The sequence below is a fragment of the Phyllobates terribilis genome, unplaced genomic scaffold, assembly GCF_046119375.1.
Source record: "Phyllobates terribilis strain yellow unplaced genomic scaffold, ASM4611937v1 Scaffold_13__5_contigs__length_258822181, whole genome shotgun sequence".
Lineage (NCBI taxonomy): Eukaryota > Metazoa > Chordata > Amphibia > Anura > Dendrobatidae > Phyllobates > Phyllobates terribilis.
This window is the reverse complement of record NW_027362773.1, coordinates 7,127,181-7,149,012: the sequence shown is the minus strand read 5'-3', so window position 1 is coordinate 7,149,012 and position 21,832 is coordinate 7,127,181. Positions and strand designations below refer to the sequence as shown.

The 21,832-nt window shown below is 42.0% G+C and overlaps 1 protein-coding gene across 4 annotated transcripts in view; it reads right to left on the bottom strand.

The window, feature by feature from the left end:
- LOC141173661 (uncharacterized) overlaps positions 1 to 12,914 on the bottom strand; it is a 72,907-nt gene extending 59,993 nt beyond the window's left edge. Inside the window, exons 1-3 of one of the 4 annotated variants that reach the window (XR_012252649.1) lie at positions 12,746 to 12,914; positions 11,455 to 12,564; positions 8,361 to 8,909 (exon numbers count right to left, since the gene is read on the bottom strand). Coding sequence is in view for 1 of the 4 variants with exons in the window: in XM_073657962.1 (XP_073514063.1) it covers positions 9,751 to 10,932 (1,182 nt within the window). In the remaining 3 variants the exon portion in view is untranslated. Of the gene's footprint in view, positions 1 to 7,973; positions 12,565 to 12,745 lie in introns of those variants that run through there. The other 3 variants (XR_012252647.1, XR_012252648.1, XM_073657962.1) reach the window with 3 other exon arrangements.
- Between the last annotated feature and the right edge of the window lie 8,918 nt (positions 12,915 to 21,832).

Below are 21,832 nucleotides of genomic sequence, written 5' to 3'. Positions count from 1 at the left end.
CGATTTTGAAGCTTATTATTGCTTATTATTGCTTATTATTATCGCAGTTTTTTTCCGCGGTTTTACCTCGAATTTAATGTGAATTTACCATGATATTGATAAAATTCATTGCCTGCGTTTTGCCGCAATTTTAATATGTATTATTGCCTGCATTTTTGCTGTGGGTTTAATGTGATTTTACCGTAATTTTGACGCATTCTGTTGCCTGCATTTTGCTGTGATTTTACTGTGATTTTGATGCATGTTATTGCCTGCGTTTTTGCTCCAATTTTACCACAATTTCACAGTGATTTTGATGCTCTTCATTGCCTATGTTTTTGCCCCGATTTTTCCGTGATTTTGATGCGTTTTATTGCCTGCATTTTGGTGTGATTTTTCCATTAATTTTAATGCGTTTTATTGCCAGCATTTTTTGCCTCTATTTTAACGCAATTTTACCACAATATTGATACATTTCTTTGCCTATGTTTTTGTCGCAATTTTACCCCATTTTTTAAGTTTATTATAGCCTATGTTTTTTGTTGTGGTTTTATCATGATTTTACAGTGATTTTGATGCATTTTATTGCCTGAATTTTTGCAGTGGTTTTACCTTGATTTAATTGTGATTTTACCACAATATTGATGCATTTCATTTCCTGCATTTTTACCGAAATTTTACCGCAATTTTGATGTGAATTATTGCTTGCGATTTTGCTGCAGTTTTACCATGATTTCACTCCAATTTTGATTCATTTTATTACCTGTGTTTTTGCCACGATTTTACCACGATTTTGATGCATATTATAGACTGCATTTTTTACGCTGTTTTAACGCAATTTTACAGAAATTTTGATTCTTTTTTTGCCTGCTTTTTTGCCACATTTTTCCTGCATTTTTGCATCATTCTTACTGTGATTTTGATGCATTTTATTGCCTGCACTTTTGCAATGATTTTATCGCAATTTGATGGGTTTTATTGCCTGTTTTTTCCCACAGTTTTACCTAGATTTTAATGCGATTTTACCATGATATTGATGTATTTCATTACCTGCATTTTTGCCGCAATTTTACCTCAATTTTGATGTGTTTTATTGTCTGCATTTTTGCTGCAGTTTTAATGTAATTTTACTGCAATATTGATGCATTTCATTGCCTTGGTTTTTGCCATAGTTTTACTGTAATTTTTATGCATTCCATTTCCTGCATTTTTGCCTTGATTTTACTGCTATTTTGATGTGTGTTATTGCCTGTGTTTTTGCTGTGGGTTTCCCGCAGTTTTCATTTGTTTTATTGCATGCGTTTTGCTGCAATTTTACCACTATTTCACCGTGATTTTGATGCATTTCATTGCCTGCATTTTTGCGGCGGTTTTACCGGGTATTGCCACAATTTTATTGTGATTTTGATGCTTTATTGCCTGCATTTTTGCCTTGATTTAATGCGCTTTTACCACAATATTGCTGCATTTCTTTGCTTGTGTTTGTATCACTATTTTACCCTAATTTTAATGTGTATTATTGCCTGTATTTTTGCATTGGTTTTAACATGATTTTACCGTGATTTTGCTGCATTTTATTTCCTGAGTTTTTGCCTCCATTTTAATGCATTATATTGCCTGCATTTTTACCACGGTTTTAACTCATTTTAACTGCAATTTTACCATAATGTTGATGCATTATATTGCCTTTGTTTTTGCCGCAATTTACTGCAATTTTGATGTGCATTATTGCCTGCGGTTTTGCTCCGGTTTTATCACGATTTCACTGCGATTTTGATTCGTTTTTTTTGCCTGTGGTTTTGCAGAGATTTTACTGCAATTTTGAAGTGTTTTATTGCCTGTGTCGTTTCTGCGGTTTTACCTAGGTTTTGCCGCAATTTTACCTAGATATTGATCCGTTTCATTGCCTGCATTTTTGCCACGATTTTACGACAGTTTTGATGCTTATTATTGCCTTCATTTTTTGCACAGCTTTACCTGTTTTTGTCGCGGTTTTGATGCATTTTATTGCCTGCATTTTGGCCGTTAATTTACCACGATTTAGATGCGTTGTACTGCCAGCATTTTTATTGAGGTTTTAGCACAATGTTGCCGCAATATTGATTCGCTTATTTGCCTTTGCTTTTGCCACGATTTTACCACGATTTTGAAGCTTATTATTGCTTATTATTGCTTATTATTATCACAGTTTTTTTCCGCAGTTTTACCTCGAATTTAATGTGAATTTACCATGATATTGATAAATTTCATTGCCTGCGTTTTGCCGCAATTTTAATATGTATTATTGCCTGCATCTTTGCTGTGGGTTTATTGTGATTTTACCGTAATTTTGACGTATTCTGTTGCCTGCATTTTGCTGTGATTTTACTGTGATTTTGATGCATGTTATTGCCTGCATTTTTGCTCCGATTTTACCACAATTTCACAGTGATTTTGATGCTCTTCATTGCCTATATTTTTGCCCCGATTTTTCAGTGATTTTGATGCATTTTATTGTCTGCATATTGGCGCGATTTTTCCATTAATTTTAATGCGTTTTATTGCCTGCATTTTTTGCCTCTATTTTAACGCGATTTTACCACAATATTGATACATTTCTTTGCCTATGTTTTTGTCGCAATTTTACCCCATTTTTTAAGTTTATTATAGCCTATCTTTTTTGTTGTGGTTTTATCATGATTTTACCATGATTTTGATGCATTTTATTGCCTGAGTTTTTGTCACGGTTTTGCCATGATTTTACCGAAATTTTGATGCATTTTATTGCCTGCATTTTTGCTGCATTTTACCTCGATTTTAACACGATTTTATAACAATATTTATACATTTCATTGCATGTGTTTTTGCCTCAATTTTCCTGCAAATTTTAATATGTATTATTGCTGCATTTTTGATGTGCTTTTCCCATGAGTTCACTGCGATTTTGATGCGTTTTATTGCCTGTTTTTGCTGCGATTTTACTGCAATTTTGATGTGTTTTATTGCCTGCATTTTTGCCCTAAATTGACCACAATTTAGATGCTTTTTATTGCCAGCATTTTTTCCCCGCAGTTTTAACCTGATTTACTGCGATTTTGATGGGTGTTATTGCCTGCGTTTTTGCCACGGATTTACCGCGATTTTACTACAATTTTCATGTGTGTTATTGCCTATGTTTTTGCAGAGATTTTACAGCGATTTTGATATGTTTTATCGAATGCATTTTTGCAGCAGTTTTTTTTAGTTTTTGCAGTGATTTTACCGCAATTTTGATGTGTATTAATGCCTGAGTTTTGGCCTCGGTTTTGCCACGATTTTAGCGTGATTTTGATTCATTTTATTGCCTGCATTTTTGCTGCATTTTACCTCGATTTTAACACTATTTTACAACAATATTTATACATTTCATTGCATGTGTTTTTGCCTCAATTTTCCTGCAAATTTGAATTTGTATTATTGCCTTCATTTTTGATGTGCTTTTACCACGAGTTCACTGCGATTTTGATGCGTTTTATTACCTGTTTTTGCAGCGATTTTACTGCAATTTTGATGTGTTTTATTGCCTGCATTTTTGCCCTAAATTGACCACAATTTAGATGCGTTTTATTGCCAGCATTTTTTCCCCGCAGTTTTAACCTGATTTACTGCGATTTTGATGGGTGTTATTGCCTGCGTTTTTGCCACGGTTTTACCGCGATTTTACTACAATTTTCATGTGTGTTATTGCCTATGTTTTTGCAGAGATTTTACAGCGATTTTGATACGTTTTATCGCATGCATTTTTGCAGCATTTTTTTTTAGTTTTTGCAGTGATTTTACCGCAATTTTGATGTGTATTAATGCCGGAGTTTTGGCCTCGTTTTTGTCGCGATTTTACCGTGATTTTGATGCATTTTATTGCCTGCATTTTTTGCGATGGTTTTACCTCGATTTAATTGCGATTTTACCACAATATTGATTCATTTCATTGCCTGCGTTTTTGCCACAATTTTACCGCAATTTTGATGTGTATTATTTCCTGCGTTTTTACCGCGATATTGATCCTTTTCATTGCATGTGTTTTTGCCATGATTTTACCTCGATTTTTATGCGTACTATTACCTGCATTTTTTACGCAGTTTTAATGCAATTTGACAGCGATTTTGATGCTTTTATTGCCTGCATTTTTTGCCACGGTTTTGCCGCATCTTTCATCATTCTTATTGTGATTTTGATGCATTTTATTGCCTACGATTTTGCCACGATTGTATCATCATTTGATGCATCTTATTGTCTGTCTTTTTCACGGTTTTACCTCGATTTGAATGTGAATTTACCACACTGTCTGTGTTTCTGCCTCAATTTTACCGCAATTTTCATGTGTATTATTGCCTGCATTTTTGCTGCAGGTTTAACGTGATTTTGCCGCAATTTTTGATGTGTTTCATTGCCCGCTTATTTGCCAAAAGTTTACCATAATTTTTATGCATTCTATTGCCTGTGTTTTTGCCACGATTTTACTGTGATTTTGATGCGTCTTATTGCCTGTGTTTTTGCTGTAGCTTTCCTGTGATTTTGATGTGTTTTATTGCCTGCGTTTTTGCTGCGATTTTACCACGATTTCACCGTGATTTTGATGCGTTTTATTGCCTGTTTTTTACATGGTTTTATTTCGATTTCAATGTGATTTTATCACGATATTGATGTATTTCACTGCCTGCGTTTTTTCGCAATTTTACCTCAATTTTGATGTGTATAATTGCCTGCATTTTCCCATGGTTTTAACGAGATTTTACAGCAATATTGATGCGTTTCATTGCCTGCATTTTTTGCCGTTCTTTTACTAAAATTTTGATGCATTCTATTGTCTGCATTGTTTGCCGCAATTTTACCGCTATTTTCATGCATGTTATTGCATGCATTTTTCCCGCGATTTTGATGTGTTTTATTGCCTGCATTTTTGCTGCATTTTATTGCCTGCTTTTTTGCCACGATTTTGATGCATGTTATTGCCTGCAATTTTGACATGGTTTTACCACGTATTGCCGCGATTTTACCCTGATTTTGCTACGTTTTATTTCCTGCGTTTTTACTTGCATTTTTTGCTGTGATTTTACTGCAATTTTGATGCATTCTATTGCATGCATTTTTACTGCGATTTTACCGAGATTAATATACGTATAATTGCCTGTGTTTTTTTGCTGTGGTTTTAACACAATTTTTCCAAGATTTTGATGCATTTTATTGCCTGTGTTTTGGCCACGATTTATCCGCAATTTCACCGCAATTTTGATGTGTTTTATTGTTTGCATTTTTGCTGTGGTTTTACCGCGATTTTGCTGCAATTTTTAGGCGTGCTTACATTTCTGTCACAATTTTGCAGTGATTTTGCTGTGATTTCAATGCGATTTTCAAGCATGTTATTGCCTGCATTTTTGCCTCAATTTTACCGCAATTTACCACGCTTTTTATGTGTTTTATTACCTGCGTATTTTGCAGCGATTTTATCGAGATTTTGATGTGTGTTATTGCTTGCATTTTTGCTGCGTTATTATAGCGATTTTACCTTGATTTTAATGGTTGTAAAATGTTAAAATGACATTTCCCAGTGAATGCATTAGTCATGGTTGAAATCAATGCAAAAGTGCAAAAGCGCATTAAAAATGCTACGTGTGAACATATCCCAATGTGTGGAGGAGTATTTTTGGTTTTGGTTATTTATTTTGCCTTATATACAAGTCATTACCCTGCAAAGTATGTTTCTTAACATATTTCCCAGGAAAATCCATTTTGGTTTTGTTTTTGTATGTTTTATTGTGAGTCCGTAAAAGTGCCGTAATACCTCTGACAATGTTGTTGACAGCAGTGACCTGGGAGTCATAAATCCTTCCAGGGGTCTTCCCCATGCTGTTCCCATGTCATTTGAGCACTGTTCCCATCGATTTGGGCAATTTTTAAGTCCTCTGAAGACCGCTGGGGGGAGCTGCTTGAGTTACCCATAGACTTACATTGGGCTCGTTACTCTGTCCAAGCACTCAAGCATTTCAATTTGCTCAACTCGAACAATGAGTTTTTTAGTGCTCACTCATCACTAGTCTCCATCTATTGGGTTTGGCTGCAGTGGAAGAGGTTTCTGTCTCCATTAAACTACTACTATGGTGAAATTGATGCCACTTTGCTGGTGTCTGCCACAAATCTTTGGAAATGTGGAGAATCCTGATAGGGTCTCCATCTACTTGGTTGGCTGTATGGGAAGAGGTGTAGTTCCTAATTCTACAATTTCTACTGTAGTGAAATTGACACAACCTTGCTGGTGTCTGCCACTAATTTTTGGAAATGTGGGGAATCCTGACTGGGTCTCCATCTATTGGGTCGGCTGTAGTGAAAGTGGTGTGGGGCCCCATTATACTACTTCTACCACAGTGAAATTGATGCCACTTTGGAGGTTTTAGGCCCTAATTTATTAAAAAGTAACAACATTCCTGATTGGGTCTCCGTCTACTGGGTTGGTTATAGTAAAAGAGGTTTTGGTCACCATTAAACTACATCTACTCTGGAGAAATTGATGCCACTTTGCTGGTGTCTGCCACTAATTTTTGGAAATGTGGGGAATCTTCATTGGGTCTCCATTTATTGGGTTGGCTGTAGTGGAAGCGGTGTTGGTTCTGTTATACTACTTCTACTCTACTGAAATTGATGGCACTTCGGTGGTATCAGGACCTAATTTTTTTATTGTGAACACTCCTGGTTGGGTCTCCATTTGCTGGATTGGCTGTATTGGAAGAGGTTTTGGTATCCTTTATAATAGTTATTCTCTAGTGAAATTACTTTTTGGTGTAGACAAACATGTACACAAACATGATAAACTCAAAATTGGTTTTCAATAAATAACCATAAGCCGCCCCATCAAACGCATTTGCTGCTTCTTCCTCCTCCTCTGTTACCCTGCCAATTATTTTCACGCAAGTCTCCCACCACAGAACTTCTGGTTGTATACCTGCTTCTGTCAGGCTGCATAAGAGCCCATTAGCTCTAACGGAAGCGGACATGCCTGGTGTGTTTATTTCACTATCCACCATAACATCTCCGCCTACAGCTCACTCACGGTCCAGCAGTTTGTCCGTTTCATCATGCTCCGCCCTCTCTCAGCAATGCAGCTATCCCTCGGTCCCACACTTGTGGTTACGTAAAAAATTGTTTCCTCCTACACATGACAAAGCTATGAGGTTGAACTCCACCATCTCCAATATGTTGGCCATAGAAATGGTGGTCTTAGGCCCTAATTTTTTTACATGTGAACAGTTCTGATTGTGTCTCCATCTGCTAAGTTGGCTGTAGTGGAAGAGGTGTCAGTCTCCATTATACTACTAAAACTCTGGTGAAATATATGCCACTTTGGTGCTTGTAGGCCCTATTTTAATAAAATGTGAACACTACTGATTGTGTCTCCATCTATTGGGTTGGCTGTAGTGGAAGAGGTTTCAGTCTCCACATTAAACTACATCTACGGTGGTGAAATTGATGCCAGAGTAGATGCCAGACTTTTCTGGTGTCTACCACTAATTTAGGGAAATCTGGAGAATCCTGATTGGGTCTCCATTAGAGATGAGCGGTGTTCGACTCGAACTGTTCGCCAATCTCAAATTCGAGCTGTTTTGGGCGTTGTTTGAGCCGTTCGAAGAACACGAACGATTTGAAAAAAATCCAGCTGTTCGAGGTTATGTTCGATAACTGTTTGTGCACCAAAATTGTAACTGGATTTTTTCACAGAAATGCTGTTAATCAATGTTAATACACAGTTTGAGTGTACAGTGGGAGGGGCAGGGGCAGAAATAATGAAGATCTCCATTTTTTTTTCCCGCATTTACAGTGTGGAGGTGCAGTCTGTCAGCCTATCAGCAGCGCACACACGCAGCTAAGTGCTTTTTTTCACACAAGCAAGGGCATGTGTCATTGGCTGTGTATATATTTGATACCCTCGGCACAAAAGAAAGATTAGTGCAATGCCAAAAATTAAAATTTTATTCAGAGCGACCCAAAAATGGAAGACAGTGCAATCCATCCAACGTTTCGGCTATTTGCCTTTATCAAGGTTATCTAAAGAAACATCCAAATATAAGGTCATAAATATATAATCATAAACAAAAAAATAAAACAATTATTTATATAACATGTACTCATTAGCAAATTGATAAGTGATATATTAAATCAATAAGAAGCAAATAGGATGACCTTGCAGAAACTGAAAAACAAAAATAGACAAAAAAATTGTATCAGAGATCACATAAGTCAGGAAAATAAGGGCAAAAGAGTCTATCCACATAAAGTCCCACAAAGATACCATAATCAATAATAATAAATTAATACTAGAATCAAACATATGTAAAAGAAAACAGCAAAAGCAAAAAGAGATCATAAATTACCTGGGTTGAAGCTCGGGGCTCAGAAAATGTGGTGTTGTCACTGCATGCAGAGCATGTCTGTGTGTGAAAAGTCAGCTGGTAGCTGTTAAATGCATGCAGGAATGAGCAGAGGCGAAGAAACAGCTGACAGTGTTAATGCTGAGTGCGTGCCACAAGCGTTCCATACCAAGGAAATGATGTCATCTCTATGTAGAAATGAGGCTGGGAGAGTGTGCCTGACTGCACACGCACAATTTGCTTCCAGCTAAGACAAAATAGGAGGAGCAGCTAATGAAGCAAACACTAAATGTGTTCCACAAGCATTTCATATATAGAGCATGGTGTCACCTCCATGTGAAATAAGTACTAAACAGTATGCCTCATGATTAGAGCACGATATACATTATAATTGAGCAGGGAGCATGGGTATAATATGTATATAACAGAAAAAAAAAATAAATAAAATAATAATAAAAATAAAAAAAAATATATATAATATTAATAAACAAGAAAAATGCTAAGAAACCTTAAGTGGGCAGACAACAGATGCCTCATAGATCCCTAAAGTGCCTGCAAAAAAGAAAAAAAAGAAAAGAAAAAAATAAAGAAGAAAAAAAACATTTTTCAATATTTTACAATACAACTGTCAATTCAGTCAGAATACCGTACATTAAAAAACCACATTATAAATTGTGTATCACAATGCAAAAATGTTATATATGGTATATGTCATGCCTATCAATATCACCAAAAATATATAACCCCAAAGAAACATATATATAAAAGGGAAAGAGAAATCTCAATATAAAATGTCATATTCTCGATTAAGGCCACAGGGTTCCAAAGTATTGAGGCGAAACATCCAAAAGGCTTCTCTTTCTTTCAATTTCAATATCCTATTTCCGCCCCGCCTAAGATGTGGTATTGTCTCGATGATCTGAAAACGTAGTTGCGAGACATTATGTCCAGCCGATACAAAATAAGCAGGGATAGGAAGAGCTGTTTTCTTGCATCTTATGGTAGATTTATGTTGAGATATGCGGTCTCGGATATGTTGGGTAGTCTCACCAACATATCCGAGACCGCATGGACATTTAATTAAATATACTGCGAAAGAAGTATCGCAAGTATAAAATCCATGAATAGAGAATTTTTCGCCTGATCTAGGATGGGTAAAGTGATCACCCTTGATGATATTAGAACACTGCGGGCAGTGTAAACATGGAAAAGTTCCCTTTCTGGGGGTTGCCAAAATAGTCTGGGGATCAATCCGTGTCTTTGAGCCAATGTCAGCTCTAACTAATCGATTCCTAAGGTTCACTGCCCTCTTGTGGCAGAATAAAGGAGGTGACAAAAACTCTGGAATATCAGGATAAGATCTACCTAGTAATGGCCAATGATCCCGAATAATTCAATGGAAAAAATTTATAAAAGGATGGTACGTGTTAACGACAGCCACCCTGGGACCCAGACATTGTTTAGTCTGCCAGGTCTGTCGTGGATATGATAATACATGATCCGGATATCCTCTATGTTTAAATTTTGACCTCATTTCTTCTAATCTGGATTTCCGTGTGTCATCATCACTCACTATGCGTCCCACTCTGCATAACTGTGAAAATGGTAATGCCTCCTTAATGTGACGGGGATGACTACTAGAAAAAAGAAGTAAGCTGTTACGATCTGTCGGTTTAATATATAGTTCAGTTGAAATAGACCCATCATTATTAAGTATAACCTCTGTGTCCAAAAAATTAATATGATTTTCGTCATACTGGACGGTGAATTTTATTTCAGAAGTGCTATTATTGATATCCTCAACAAAATTGCGTAGTGATTCTGAGTCACCGTTCCAAATCAAGAATATATCGTCTATATATCTTTTCCAGAGTAGTTGGTGTCTTTGGAAAAGCGCATTGTTATAGACGAAGGAAGACTCAAATTGGGCTATAAAGATATTAGCATAAGGGGGGGCTGCATTCGAGCCCATCGCGGTCCCGGTGTTCTGGATATAGAATCTATCTTCAAACAGAAAAAAGTTCTTGGTTAATACAAAGGTAAGTAATGTTAGGCAAAAATTAATTTCAGGCTCAGAAAAATTATTTCCATTCAAAAAAGAACAATCCGCTGATATCCCCTTCTGATGATTAATGCTAGTGTACAGATTGTTAACACCTAATGTAACTAGTAGACAGTGGGATGGTATGTGGTCCATATTCTTTAAATATTCCAAGAAGTGAGATGTATCTTTAAGAAAAGAGGGTATGTTAGGAATAAGTGGTGTCAAGATTTTTTCAAGGGTCACTGCCAATGGCGAGAGTAATGAGTTGGTCGAAGCTACAATAGGGCGACCAGGAGTGTTATTGAGATTCTTGTGAACTTTAGGGAGAACATAAAAAACTGGGGTTATGGGATGGATATTGATAAGAAAATCGCCCAGCTTTTTATCAATAATACCTTGATTCATAAAGCCCTCTACCATCTTGAAAATTTCCTCAGAAATCTCATTTGTCGGATCTCTACCCAACGGAGTATAAGTTGTTACATTATTTAACTGTGAAAAAACTTCAGCCATATATAAAGATTTATCCATAACGACTAATCGATCCCCCCTTATCAGCTGGTTTAACTATAATATTTTTGTTATTGCTCAAATCCTGTAGGGCTTGTTTTTCCTCCAATGTACAATTATCATGAATCTTATGTTTACCTTTTTTAATATCATCTAGGAGGGCCGACACATCTTTTTTGACAAGGTCAATATATGTTTCCACTGGATGATACGTGTGGGGGGGATTGAATGTACTAGGAGGAAATAACCCCAATTTAGACGAAGAAAAACACGGTACAGATGCAGGGTCTGTACTATCAATTGCATTACCATGTGTATCCAATGGTGCTCTTAAAGTAGATCTACCCGACATTTGTTTACGTTTCAATTCACCAAAGTGGGCTTTCAGTCTCAAAGTTTTATAAAATCTGTGTAGCTCTTGATCCAGATTAAAGTCATTAAAGTTCGGTGTTGGACAAAATGAAAGACCCTTTTGTAACACAGAAAGTTAAGCTAGAGATAGCACATAAGATGAAATATTGTAGACTATGGGTTCCATCGTACCTGTGAACGAGTTTGCATTCTTCCTGGAGTTGTATTGATTCCTCCTGCTGCCCCTCCTTGTCGATGACGTAATCCGCGTCCGCGTTTGGTACCTAAAAAATGAGAGGGATAACGTGGCCCCTCACTATCAGAGCCCGATAATATTGAAGAGAAGCCCCGGCGTTGAAATCTACGATCTGAGGTCTGGAATGATCTTTGCCAATTGTATACCATATTTTTTTGGTAATCTTCCGTATCTCATAGAAATTTATTCCTCTTCCGTTCTTGTAAATATTGTCGGAATTCATCAATGGACTTATCTGCCTTCAATTTAATTGAAGAAAATTCATCAGTGGAAAGAGTACTGGAAATTCATCTGTTGTTGGGTAGAGATTATCTGTGATTCTACAATTGCAATTTCTTTTTGAAGATATTGTATAGTCAATAACATAATGTCCATAGAGCACTTATTAATTATCCCTTCAAATTGGACATAAAAGTCCTTATTATCCTGGAAGATCGTAGGTCTAAGGCGAACCCAAAGACCGCGTGGAATTCTTTGTACCTTATGGTATTCTGCCAAAGTGACATAATGCAATTCCAATGATGTTTTTTTCTTAAGAATTTTTTCATAATCTCTTGATCTAACCACATCGGAAGATGTATGTAAAAATTGTCCAGGGATATTCACCTGCGCTAGGATCGCATCAGCTTCCGTTTGATTGAAAGATAACATGTGCAACGACATAATCGAGTACGTCAACGTGCGTTAAATCCAAAAAATTTGAGTAAAGACAAAATGGATTCGCACGGACAATTGATTGTGCTCAGAGGGAAAAGTAACATAATATATATTTGATACCCTTGGCACAAAAGAAAGATTACTAGTGTAATGCCAAAAAGGAAAATTTTATTCAGAGCGACCCAAAAATGGAAGACAGTGCAATCCATCCAACGTTTCGGCTATTTGCCTTTATCAAGGTTATCTAAAGAAACATCCAAATATAAGGTCCGAAATACATAATCATAAACAAAAAAATAAAAAAATTATTTATATAACATGTACTCATTAGCAAATTGATAAGTGATATATTAAATCAATAAGAAGCAAATAGGATGACCTTGCAGAAACTGAAAAACAAAAGTAGACAAAAAAATTGTATCAGAGATCACATAAGTCAGGAAAATAAGGGCAAAAGAGTCTATCCACATAAAGTCCCACAAAGATACCATAGTCAATAATAATAAATTAATACTAGAATCAAACACATGTAAAAGAAAACAGCAAAAGCAAAAAGAGATCATAAATTACCTGGGTTGAAGCTCGGGGCTCAGAAAATGTGGTGTTGTCACTGCATGCAGAGCATGTCTGTGTGTGAAAAGTCAGCAGGTAGCTGTTAAATACATGCAGGAATGAGCAGAGAGGAAGAAACAGCTGACAGTGTTAATGCTGAGTGCGTGCCACAAGCGTTCCATACCAAGGAAATGATGTCATCTCTTATTGGTTGTGTATGTCACATGTCCTTGCCCTATAAGACCCAGCCATTTTCCCCGTCGCCACCATTTTCTCACTGCTGCAGCTGAGTGTTAGACGACACTGCTGCTGCTGTTAGCGCTATATTGTGTAACTGTGAATTGCAAGCGAATTTTCTCTTAAATATACAGGTTTAGGGAGTAGGGACTAGTTTGTAATTGCTGCTAGTGTTGAGCCACCCCCGTAGTGTTCGAGTTCGGTTCGTTTCGTCTAACACCCGTATGTTCGCCAAGCTGTTCGTCAAACACCTTCGAACACCGTTAAAACCAATGGCAGGCAAATAAAAACACATAGAAACACATAGAAAACACATAGAAAACACTTCAAAGGTGTCCAAAAGCTGAAAAACTGCTCAGAAGACACAACTAACACATGGAAAAGTGACAAGTACATAAAGTCATGTGAAAAGAAAATAGGTGGAGGAGTAAAAGGAGAGGGAGACACAGATATAGGGATGTCATGCCCTTCTAAAATCAAGAAAGGCTGGAGTAAAAATCTAAAGTCAGCCTACCACCCAGACGTCGTGACAAGAAAATTAAAAAAAGAAATATCTTTAGGTAGAATGGCGGTTCCATTCAGAACACTTTCCTTACAAGACATAGTGGTATCCCCGTTGTGAGTTGTGCCAAAAACGGAACCCAATACATTCGGACTAATCCACCATTTGTCATATCCAAGGGGCAGGTCAGTAAACGACAACATCGACGCGGAACCAAGTACAGTAGTATATACTGTACATCCTTTGACAAGGCAATCAGGCGGATCAAGAAGTAGGGAAGGGTCACCCTAATAGCCAAAACAGACATTGATGTGGCGTTCTGGTTACTTACTACCTGTGCCTCCGAATAGTGTCCACCTATTGGGCTGCTTCTGGGAAAGAGCATACTATATAGATCGCTGTTTGCCCATGGGGTGGTCCAGATCCTGCTCACTATTTGAGGCATTTAGTTGCTTCCTCGATTGGGTTGTAATGGATTTTTCTAAGGAGGCACATATTATCCATTACCTCGACAAGTTCTTATGCCTGGGCCCAAAAGATTCGCCACAGTGTGAATACACGCTGTAGTCCACCTGTGAGAAGGAGAGAGCTGGAGGGAGAGCGGACACCTCAGAGCTGAGGGGTTAGATGGAGAACGGAAGAAGGAAAGAGGGCGAGGGAGGTAAGGGAGTACAGTGGAAGGCCGACCTGAGGTCCCCTATGTTCCTGCTGGGCGGGAAAAAGCCCTGGGAAGAAAAGCCGCTTGCACATCCCTTTGAGGTTACGGGCGCGAGCGGGCAGAGAGACTACACTGGAGTGCGAAGACGACACGGCCAGTCCGTTCCTGCCCTTGCGACCTCCGTGTCGCCAGGTTTGTGCCAGAGTCGCGGTGGACCCTGATGGCCAGCCCCCCTCTCCCAATACTGGTGCCTGTCCGCTGGTGGGTCGAGCTCCCCCGCAGTGGGGGGGTAACATCTGCAGAAGAAAGACCATCTTCCAGCCAAACTAAGATGTCTACTTCTTTTCGTGGACAATGTGATACGATCCCTTTCCTACGGACTCGCCCATCGCTACAAATTCCAGATGAGGCACAAAAACAGCAGGTGCTTCAGCGGATATCAAGTGCTCCTTCAAGTGGGCTCTCCTCCACCTCAACTTCAACATTACAATTACTCCAGTCCTCAGAGGTGTCACCCCAATCGAACTTGCTTCCTCACAGCTCCCAAGTCTCCAGCTGCCGGTCTGAGTATGGGGTAACACAGATGGTTGAGTCTGCACAGCTGTTTACTCATACTATAGCCTGGGAAACAGAGGTCTGCTCCAGAGCTTCTGTGAATCCAGACAAGGAAATGATATGCACTGTTGCCCAGAATCTTATGAGTCGGATCCAGGACCAGATGAAGAAGGTTCTGAGCATAATGTAGACCCTCGTTCCCAAACTATAGCTCCTGTTGGTGGAGACAATGATGAAGATGATGATGAGACTCAAATACCTGATTGGAGCGACAACTTGACTTTTTGGTCAGGGCAGGAAGAGGTTGGCTCTGAGGACGACGGGTGTGATAACACACAGGGTGATGATGACGAGGTTGGAGATCCCACTTACTGTCAACCCACAGTCAGCCAGTCGATGAGGTCAGCAGAGGAGGTGGAGGAGGATGTGACTAGCCCAGGGGATGGGGATGACTCGGTACCCAGGCCTTTGTCTGGCCTTTGGGATGTCGCAGTGGTTGGCTCCCGGGCCCGTACCCTGGGGTCACTCTTTAAAAGGGTGGATAATTGTTAATTTTATAAGAGTTTGTGACGCCACCTGTGGTATGTGGTGAGAAGCACCAGCACTGCAGCAGTCCACTGAGGCCGGTGATAAGGCATCTCGATGGTATAGCTCCCCACAGGTGGAGCTAGGCCTCAGAAAAGCGTATGCAGGGGGAATGCAGGACAGGCGAGACCCAGCTGGGTCAGAGCAAGTACGGGAACGGACACGGTAGTCACTTCAGTACCTTTTACTAGTGCAAATTCAGGCACATCCCGGAGCACTGTAGGGTGAAGGGTGCATATCAGGATCCTCCCCAATGAGCGGGTGTAGGGCCTTCTGTTTCTTGCTTCTGCGTAGTAAGTTTCTGACCTGCCTGGAGCTAGGCCTAACTTTGTCTCTGTCCTGCGCTGGCTGACCTTGTGGTAGGGCCTTGTCTTGGAGTTCACGCTCCCAGTATGCGGGGCCTAAGCGTCTCCTGGATCTGTTATGTATCAGCACCTTAGCGATCCTGGGACTTGTAGTTCTCCAGGGATTCCGGTTATGCCTTACTGGGTCATAGAGATCCCGGTAAGCTCGGATCCAGTGTCCAGTAAATGCTTCAGGGTGAGCTGGTTAAGCTCCACTGCCCCTTATGTACTAACTCTCCACTCGCCTTCGGCCTACTCGGGCCCTCACTGGGCTATACACACTAACGGCAGCTTGCCGCACTTCACCGATCTTATGGCGCCGGCACGCCTTAAGCTCTAACTGGGCTCCCTGAATCTAGCTAGCAGGAGCCTTGTGCACCACTGCTGAACTATTAACTGAGTTCTCTAGACTAGACTGAGCTCCACTGCAGACTGACCTCTCTTAGGCTTCTCTACTGCAGGAACTCTTCAGAGGAACTGAACTGCCTAGCTCCACCTTCCCTATTTATATCCCTAACAGGCTCCCTCTGCTGGTCTGAGGTGGAAGGTGGAGATGTGTGAATGTTTACGGGGGCCTCTTGTAGAGGATTCCATCAATGCACTCTTCTAGGATCTGTGATACCAAGCACAGCTGGGCGTCACAGATGCTATTGACGACGAGGTTAGGTTGCTCCTTCCTGGACAGAGACGGAGTACCGGAAGCACGTCAACAACTGCATCCTCAACCACAACTCTGCCTCTAACCACAAGTCATGGTGGCTCTTCAGGTCGCATGGGCTCTAAGCCTTGCATAGCCTGGGCATTTTTTCAGATTGATAAGGATGACCCAACTCGTGTTATCTGTAATATTTGTCACCAAAAGCTAAGTAGAGGCCAAAAAATACATAGTTTGAGTACTTCATGCATGAACTGTCACATGGATATGAAGCATAAGATGCAGTGGGAAGCTCACTGTGCTACAATGTGGCCTAGCAGGCCGGGCCAACCACCGTCTGCCCCATCTTGTGCATCCGCGGCCTCTTCATCCTCTGTGACTGGGGGAACTGCAGTCACACATATTTTTGGATGCAGACCTGCCACCTCTTTACCCGCAACAGCCAGTGTGATTGGTAGGTCATCATTTCATTTGCTGGTGGAAACACCAGCTGGTGTTGAGCACTCTCCGACAGCGAGAGCACCACCTTTGGATCAAGGCAACCTAACTTTTCCGCCTGCATCTTCCTTACAGACCGTCAGTTTGCCGGGGACACCCTACTCAACCCCGTCTAAGCACAACAGCCAGCCCTCGGTCCCTCAGATGTGGACAAGTAAAAGACCATTTCCTCCTAGCCATGAGAAAGCTAAGAGGTTGAATTTCACCATCTGCAAGCTGTTGGCTACAGAAATGCTGCCTTTCCGCCTGGTGGACACAGAGGATTTTCGAGACCTTATGTCCGTCGCAGTGCCCCAGTACCTGATGCCCAGTCGGCACTACTTCTCAAAGAAAGGTGTGCCTGCTCTCCACCAGCATGTCGCACACAACATCATCGCTTCTTTGAGAAACTCTGTGTGTGACAGGGTGCATTTCACCACAGACACTTGTATGAGTAGGGAAGGACAAGGGTGTTACATGTCGCTGACTGGGCACTGGGTAACTATGGTGTCAGCAGGACAAGGGGCTGCAATCCACTGGACCTGCAACCAGGGAAGCCCGTGAGCGACAATGCTGCAAACCTGGGTGCGGCCCATCGCCGGGGCAATGTCACACACATGCCTTGTATGGCTCATGTGTTGAACCTGGTGGTCCAGCAATTTTTAGCCCACTATCCCGGACTAGATGGCCTTCTGCAGAGGGCACGGTCGCTTTGTGCTCACTTCCTCCGTTTGCATCCCGCAGCTCAACAACTTACATCTCTACAGAAGTTGTTGGGCCTGCCAGTTCACCAGCTGAAATCGATGTGCCAACACGGTGGAATTAAACTCTGCATATGTTTCAGCGACTGTGGCAGCACCGACAAGCCCTGGTGCAATACGTTATGACGTATAGCCTGGGCCAACGAGATCCAGAGGTGGGGCAAATCACGCTGCAGGAGTGGTCTCAGATCAGGGACCTATGAAGTTGACACGCCCCATGGGCCGTGGGGTACTCAGAGCCGGGCCGGTAGAAGCTGGGGGTTGTAGTCACTATGGCGGTGACCCGGTCCATGACCCAGGGCGGTCAATCCAATGGTAATTTGTATATATGGGTTTTATAATGTTCGACTACGCCACCTGTGGAGTGCAGCCAAAGGGGCCGCCGCTGCGGAACAGTCCTCTGAAGCTGGTGGTTTTGCAGCAATGGTAATATTACTCCCCACAGGAAGAGTGTAGCTTCAGGGCAGTGTGGGTGGATGATGGTGGTTGTACTGCAGGGAGTCAGTAATGAACACAGAGTCCATGTGATGCAGTCCCAAGATCTTTACTCACAGTTGTTGCAGTCCAGATTACAGGTACCAGAGCAATCTCCCCAGTCGTTCTGTACATACTCAGTGAGGGGCTCAGTCCACCCCCAGATAGCTCCGGAGTACTTATCAGGACCCCCTTCTGTGTGTCCTTTCTCTGGCCTTCTCCCTACACCTCACACCCAGTGACACTTATATCCGGTATCCTCGGGCCTTGGCGGGCGACGTGTGTTCCGTCCCCTGGGTCCTATGTGGCTACTTTCTTAGTGAGACTGGTGTGGACTTTGGCCTGCAGTACATGAAATGCTGCAGCCTCCGGTTTCTAGTTGAGCCTTGCTGTTTCTCCGCTAGTTGAGGGACCGGTTCCCATTTTCTGGCCTGACCCCTCTACCTCCTGGTAGCAGCGGGCGTACGGGTGGCCTTCTGCACAGCCCGTACCCCTAGGGTCCCTTTGGTTCCTGGAGCCTTCCTGCTCCCACTCCTCTCTTCTCTCCTTCAGTCCTTGGCCTCCCAGGCTAGGTCTGCCTCCAGAGCAGATCTCATGCAGAGCCTCTGCTCCTGTCTCTTCTCCTCCTCTGACTGGCTTGCTCTTTCTAAGATGGCTTCCTATTTATACTCTCCCTGTCATGTGCTCCCCTAAGCTGCTTTTTCCACCCACACCCACTACATAGGACCCTCCTGCCAGCTAGGGACCTGGGACTGTGCTCTCCCTTAGGAGCAATCTCGCCCTACCCCCACTGCGGGTATGTGTTGGATGAAGGTGTTAGGGTCCCAAGCCATACTCCTTCATTACCTGAGGGTGAGATACCACACCTCTGGGTGAGATGCAGTACCTCTGTGGCGACTGAACCCTCAGGGGTGCCACACACCCTTCTGCACAGTTTTGAAATGGCGACGAAGATGTTTAGTGCTGACGAAGATGCCGTTATCAGCATAACTATTCTGGTGATTTACATGCTGGAGCACACGTTAAACAGAATTCAGAGTCAGGTGGTGGGACAAGAGGAGGTGGAGGAAGTAGAGGAGGAGTCGTATGTGGAAGGGATAACATCTCCAAGGTCCTGACGGTCGGCAGCACCAAGGCGACAGTCATGGGAGGGTGGGGGAGGGATTAACCAGGGCAGCATGGTAGCAGCCAAACTGTTGAGGAAGGTGCAGAAGCCGAGGAAGAAGTGAAGGACGAACTGGCAATGGGCATGGAAGACTCATCAGATGAGGGAGACCTTGATCACATTTCTGTTGTGCGAGGTAGGGGGAGAGGGCAGAGGAAGGAAGCATGATTCTTACCTTGCTACCAACACAACAAGGACTTGGTCCTCCTGGATGCGCAAGACACATGAGTGCCTTCTTGTTGCACTACCTGCAACATGACCCTCAGATTGTCAGAATTCGAAGTAATCCCGACTACTGGGTTGCCACACTCTTAGATCCCCGGTACAAAAGTAAATTTGCAGAAATAATTCCTGCCATAGAAAGGGATTCACGCATGCAGGAGTATCAGCAGAGGCTGTTGCAGAATCTTAAATGTGCTTTTCCACAAAACACCAGTGGTGCACGCAGTGAATCTCACAGTACTAACTTGCCAACTGTGGGACTGTCGAGTCTTCATCACTCAAACCGTAACAGTAACACAGTATCTGCTGGTAACAGCAATTTTGTGGAATCGTTTCACCACTTTTTTAGACCATCCTTTGCAAGGCCACAGGAGACAAGAAGTCTGACACATAGTCAACGACTAGAGAGGATGGTACAGGAGTATCTCCAAATGAACATCGAAGCCATGACTGTGTCACTGGACCCTTGCTCATTTTGGGATCCCAATCTGGAAAAATGTCCAGAGCTTGCCACTCACGCCTTGAAGATCTTGTCAATCCCTGCAGCCAGCGTTCTCTCTGAACGTGTGTTCAGCGCTGGTGGTGGTGTGCTGACAGATAAGCGCAAGTGACTGTCCACTGAGAATGTAGACAGACTCACGTTCATAAAGCTGAACAAATTATGGATCCGCAAGGACTTTTCTACCACTGTGTCATCCTGGGGAGACTAAAAGCTTGAGGATTTGGTAAAATCACCTCACCAACTGTTTTAAGCAACTCTGGGGCAATTGATGCAACTTAAGTGGTGTCTGTGCCCCAATTTTTGGAATAAATGGAGACTCTTTTTGGAGTCCCCTTGCTGTGTTTTACGTGACGTTGGCATCGTCAATTCCAGGTGGGTTGGGTCGCTCCCCTCCCCTTTTAACTGTAAGAAACTACATACACTATGGCTTGGGGTAACACAGATGGTTGACTCTGAAGAGCTGTTTACTCAGAGGTCTGCTCCTAAGCTTCAGTGTCGACTAGTCAGCGTAGAATATTTAACTGCATCTAGCCTAGGCAATACTTTGGGTGTAGTAGCCCAGCTGCGAAGCAAGCTGCACTGCCTGTGTATCTAATAAGAATTTTTAAACGCATCTAGCCTAGGCAGACTGTGGGGACCCCCAACCAAACGCAGACGCTCAGCCCCCCTACTGCCCCCCTTTCCTTGACAATACAATAATGTAACTCTTACAACTGGATGGGTGAGGATCGGTCATAGCTTTATTAACTCTTTATGCTCATTCCATTAGAAAGGCATTTTATTTTTAAAATAATTCAGCTTGTTGCAGCATGCCCTGGGTCTCCACACCGACAAGTTGGCCAACAAGTGTAACTCTCCAACATGTCCTTTCTATTTCCAGCCGACGGAGGATCCTGCGTACTCGTATGCAGGACTCTGACCCCCATCCATCACTCTTAAAGCTTGTTCCACTCCGTCCTGGAGTCCTGACAGGAATATGTCCAGTCCAATATCCATTAAGTGAACACCGTCGGGCTGTATGAGGCCTGCTTTATCTCCTTCCAGTTGTCGGTGTTGTATCACTACACCGCCTCTGTCTCTTCTAAATTTTGCCATCCGAATATTTATTACCCGCCTTGTCAGTTCGATGGCCGTGATGTCTCGCCCACCTTGCCATACCGCTATCGGCACAATCTCTGACCATACTATAGTTAGTTTTGTGAAAAATTCTCTGAAGCGCTCAGTGTCTAGTTTCATCATTGCCATTAGTTATGCACTCTTCTAATGACCTAGGTCGTTTCCCCCGGCCTGTATAACTAAGATGACCGGACCTTTTGACTCTCTCCCTACCTTGATTACCTCCATTAGTACCTGTGGCCATAGCAGGCCTCTAATACTTCTCCAGTTGAAATATGTGCTATGAAACTCAAATTTCCTCCCGCCTGGGCGGACTTTCGCCCCTTTTTCTGCCCAATATATATATTAGTGGCCTATCACCCACACTGTTGGCTTAGCGTCACCTGTAAAAGAAACAAACCACGTTAGGATAACAAGTCCGGTCTTATGTATCTCGCCAAACACGTGGATCGCCATCTCCCTTTCCTCTGAACTTCCGTTTCTGACAGTCCTGCTCTTGCTGCTTCTGTGGCCACGCCTATGCGGAATGAGTGAGGCCCATAATCTTTGGGGTGGTTCCCTGCCGATGTTATGCATTTATTAAATATAGCTTGGAACTGGAATCTTGATAATGGAATTACATCATTGTGTGACAGGAAGAAAGTACTTTATGATCTGATGGCTATATATGTAATTACTATTTTTACCCGACTCAGTGTACCGTTTGTGGGTTGTAGAAGTACCCCAGTGCCCCTGCCCGCTGGAATCGTTTTCGATTTGAGTATGCGTATACGTATTGCATTATTGGCTATGACTATATCCTGGTGTAATAAGCCTCTACTGGTGGTAATTTTGGATTGAGGGACTAATTCG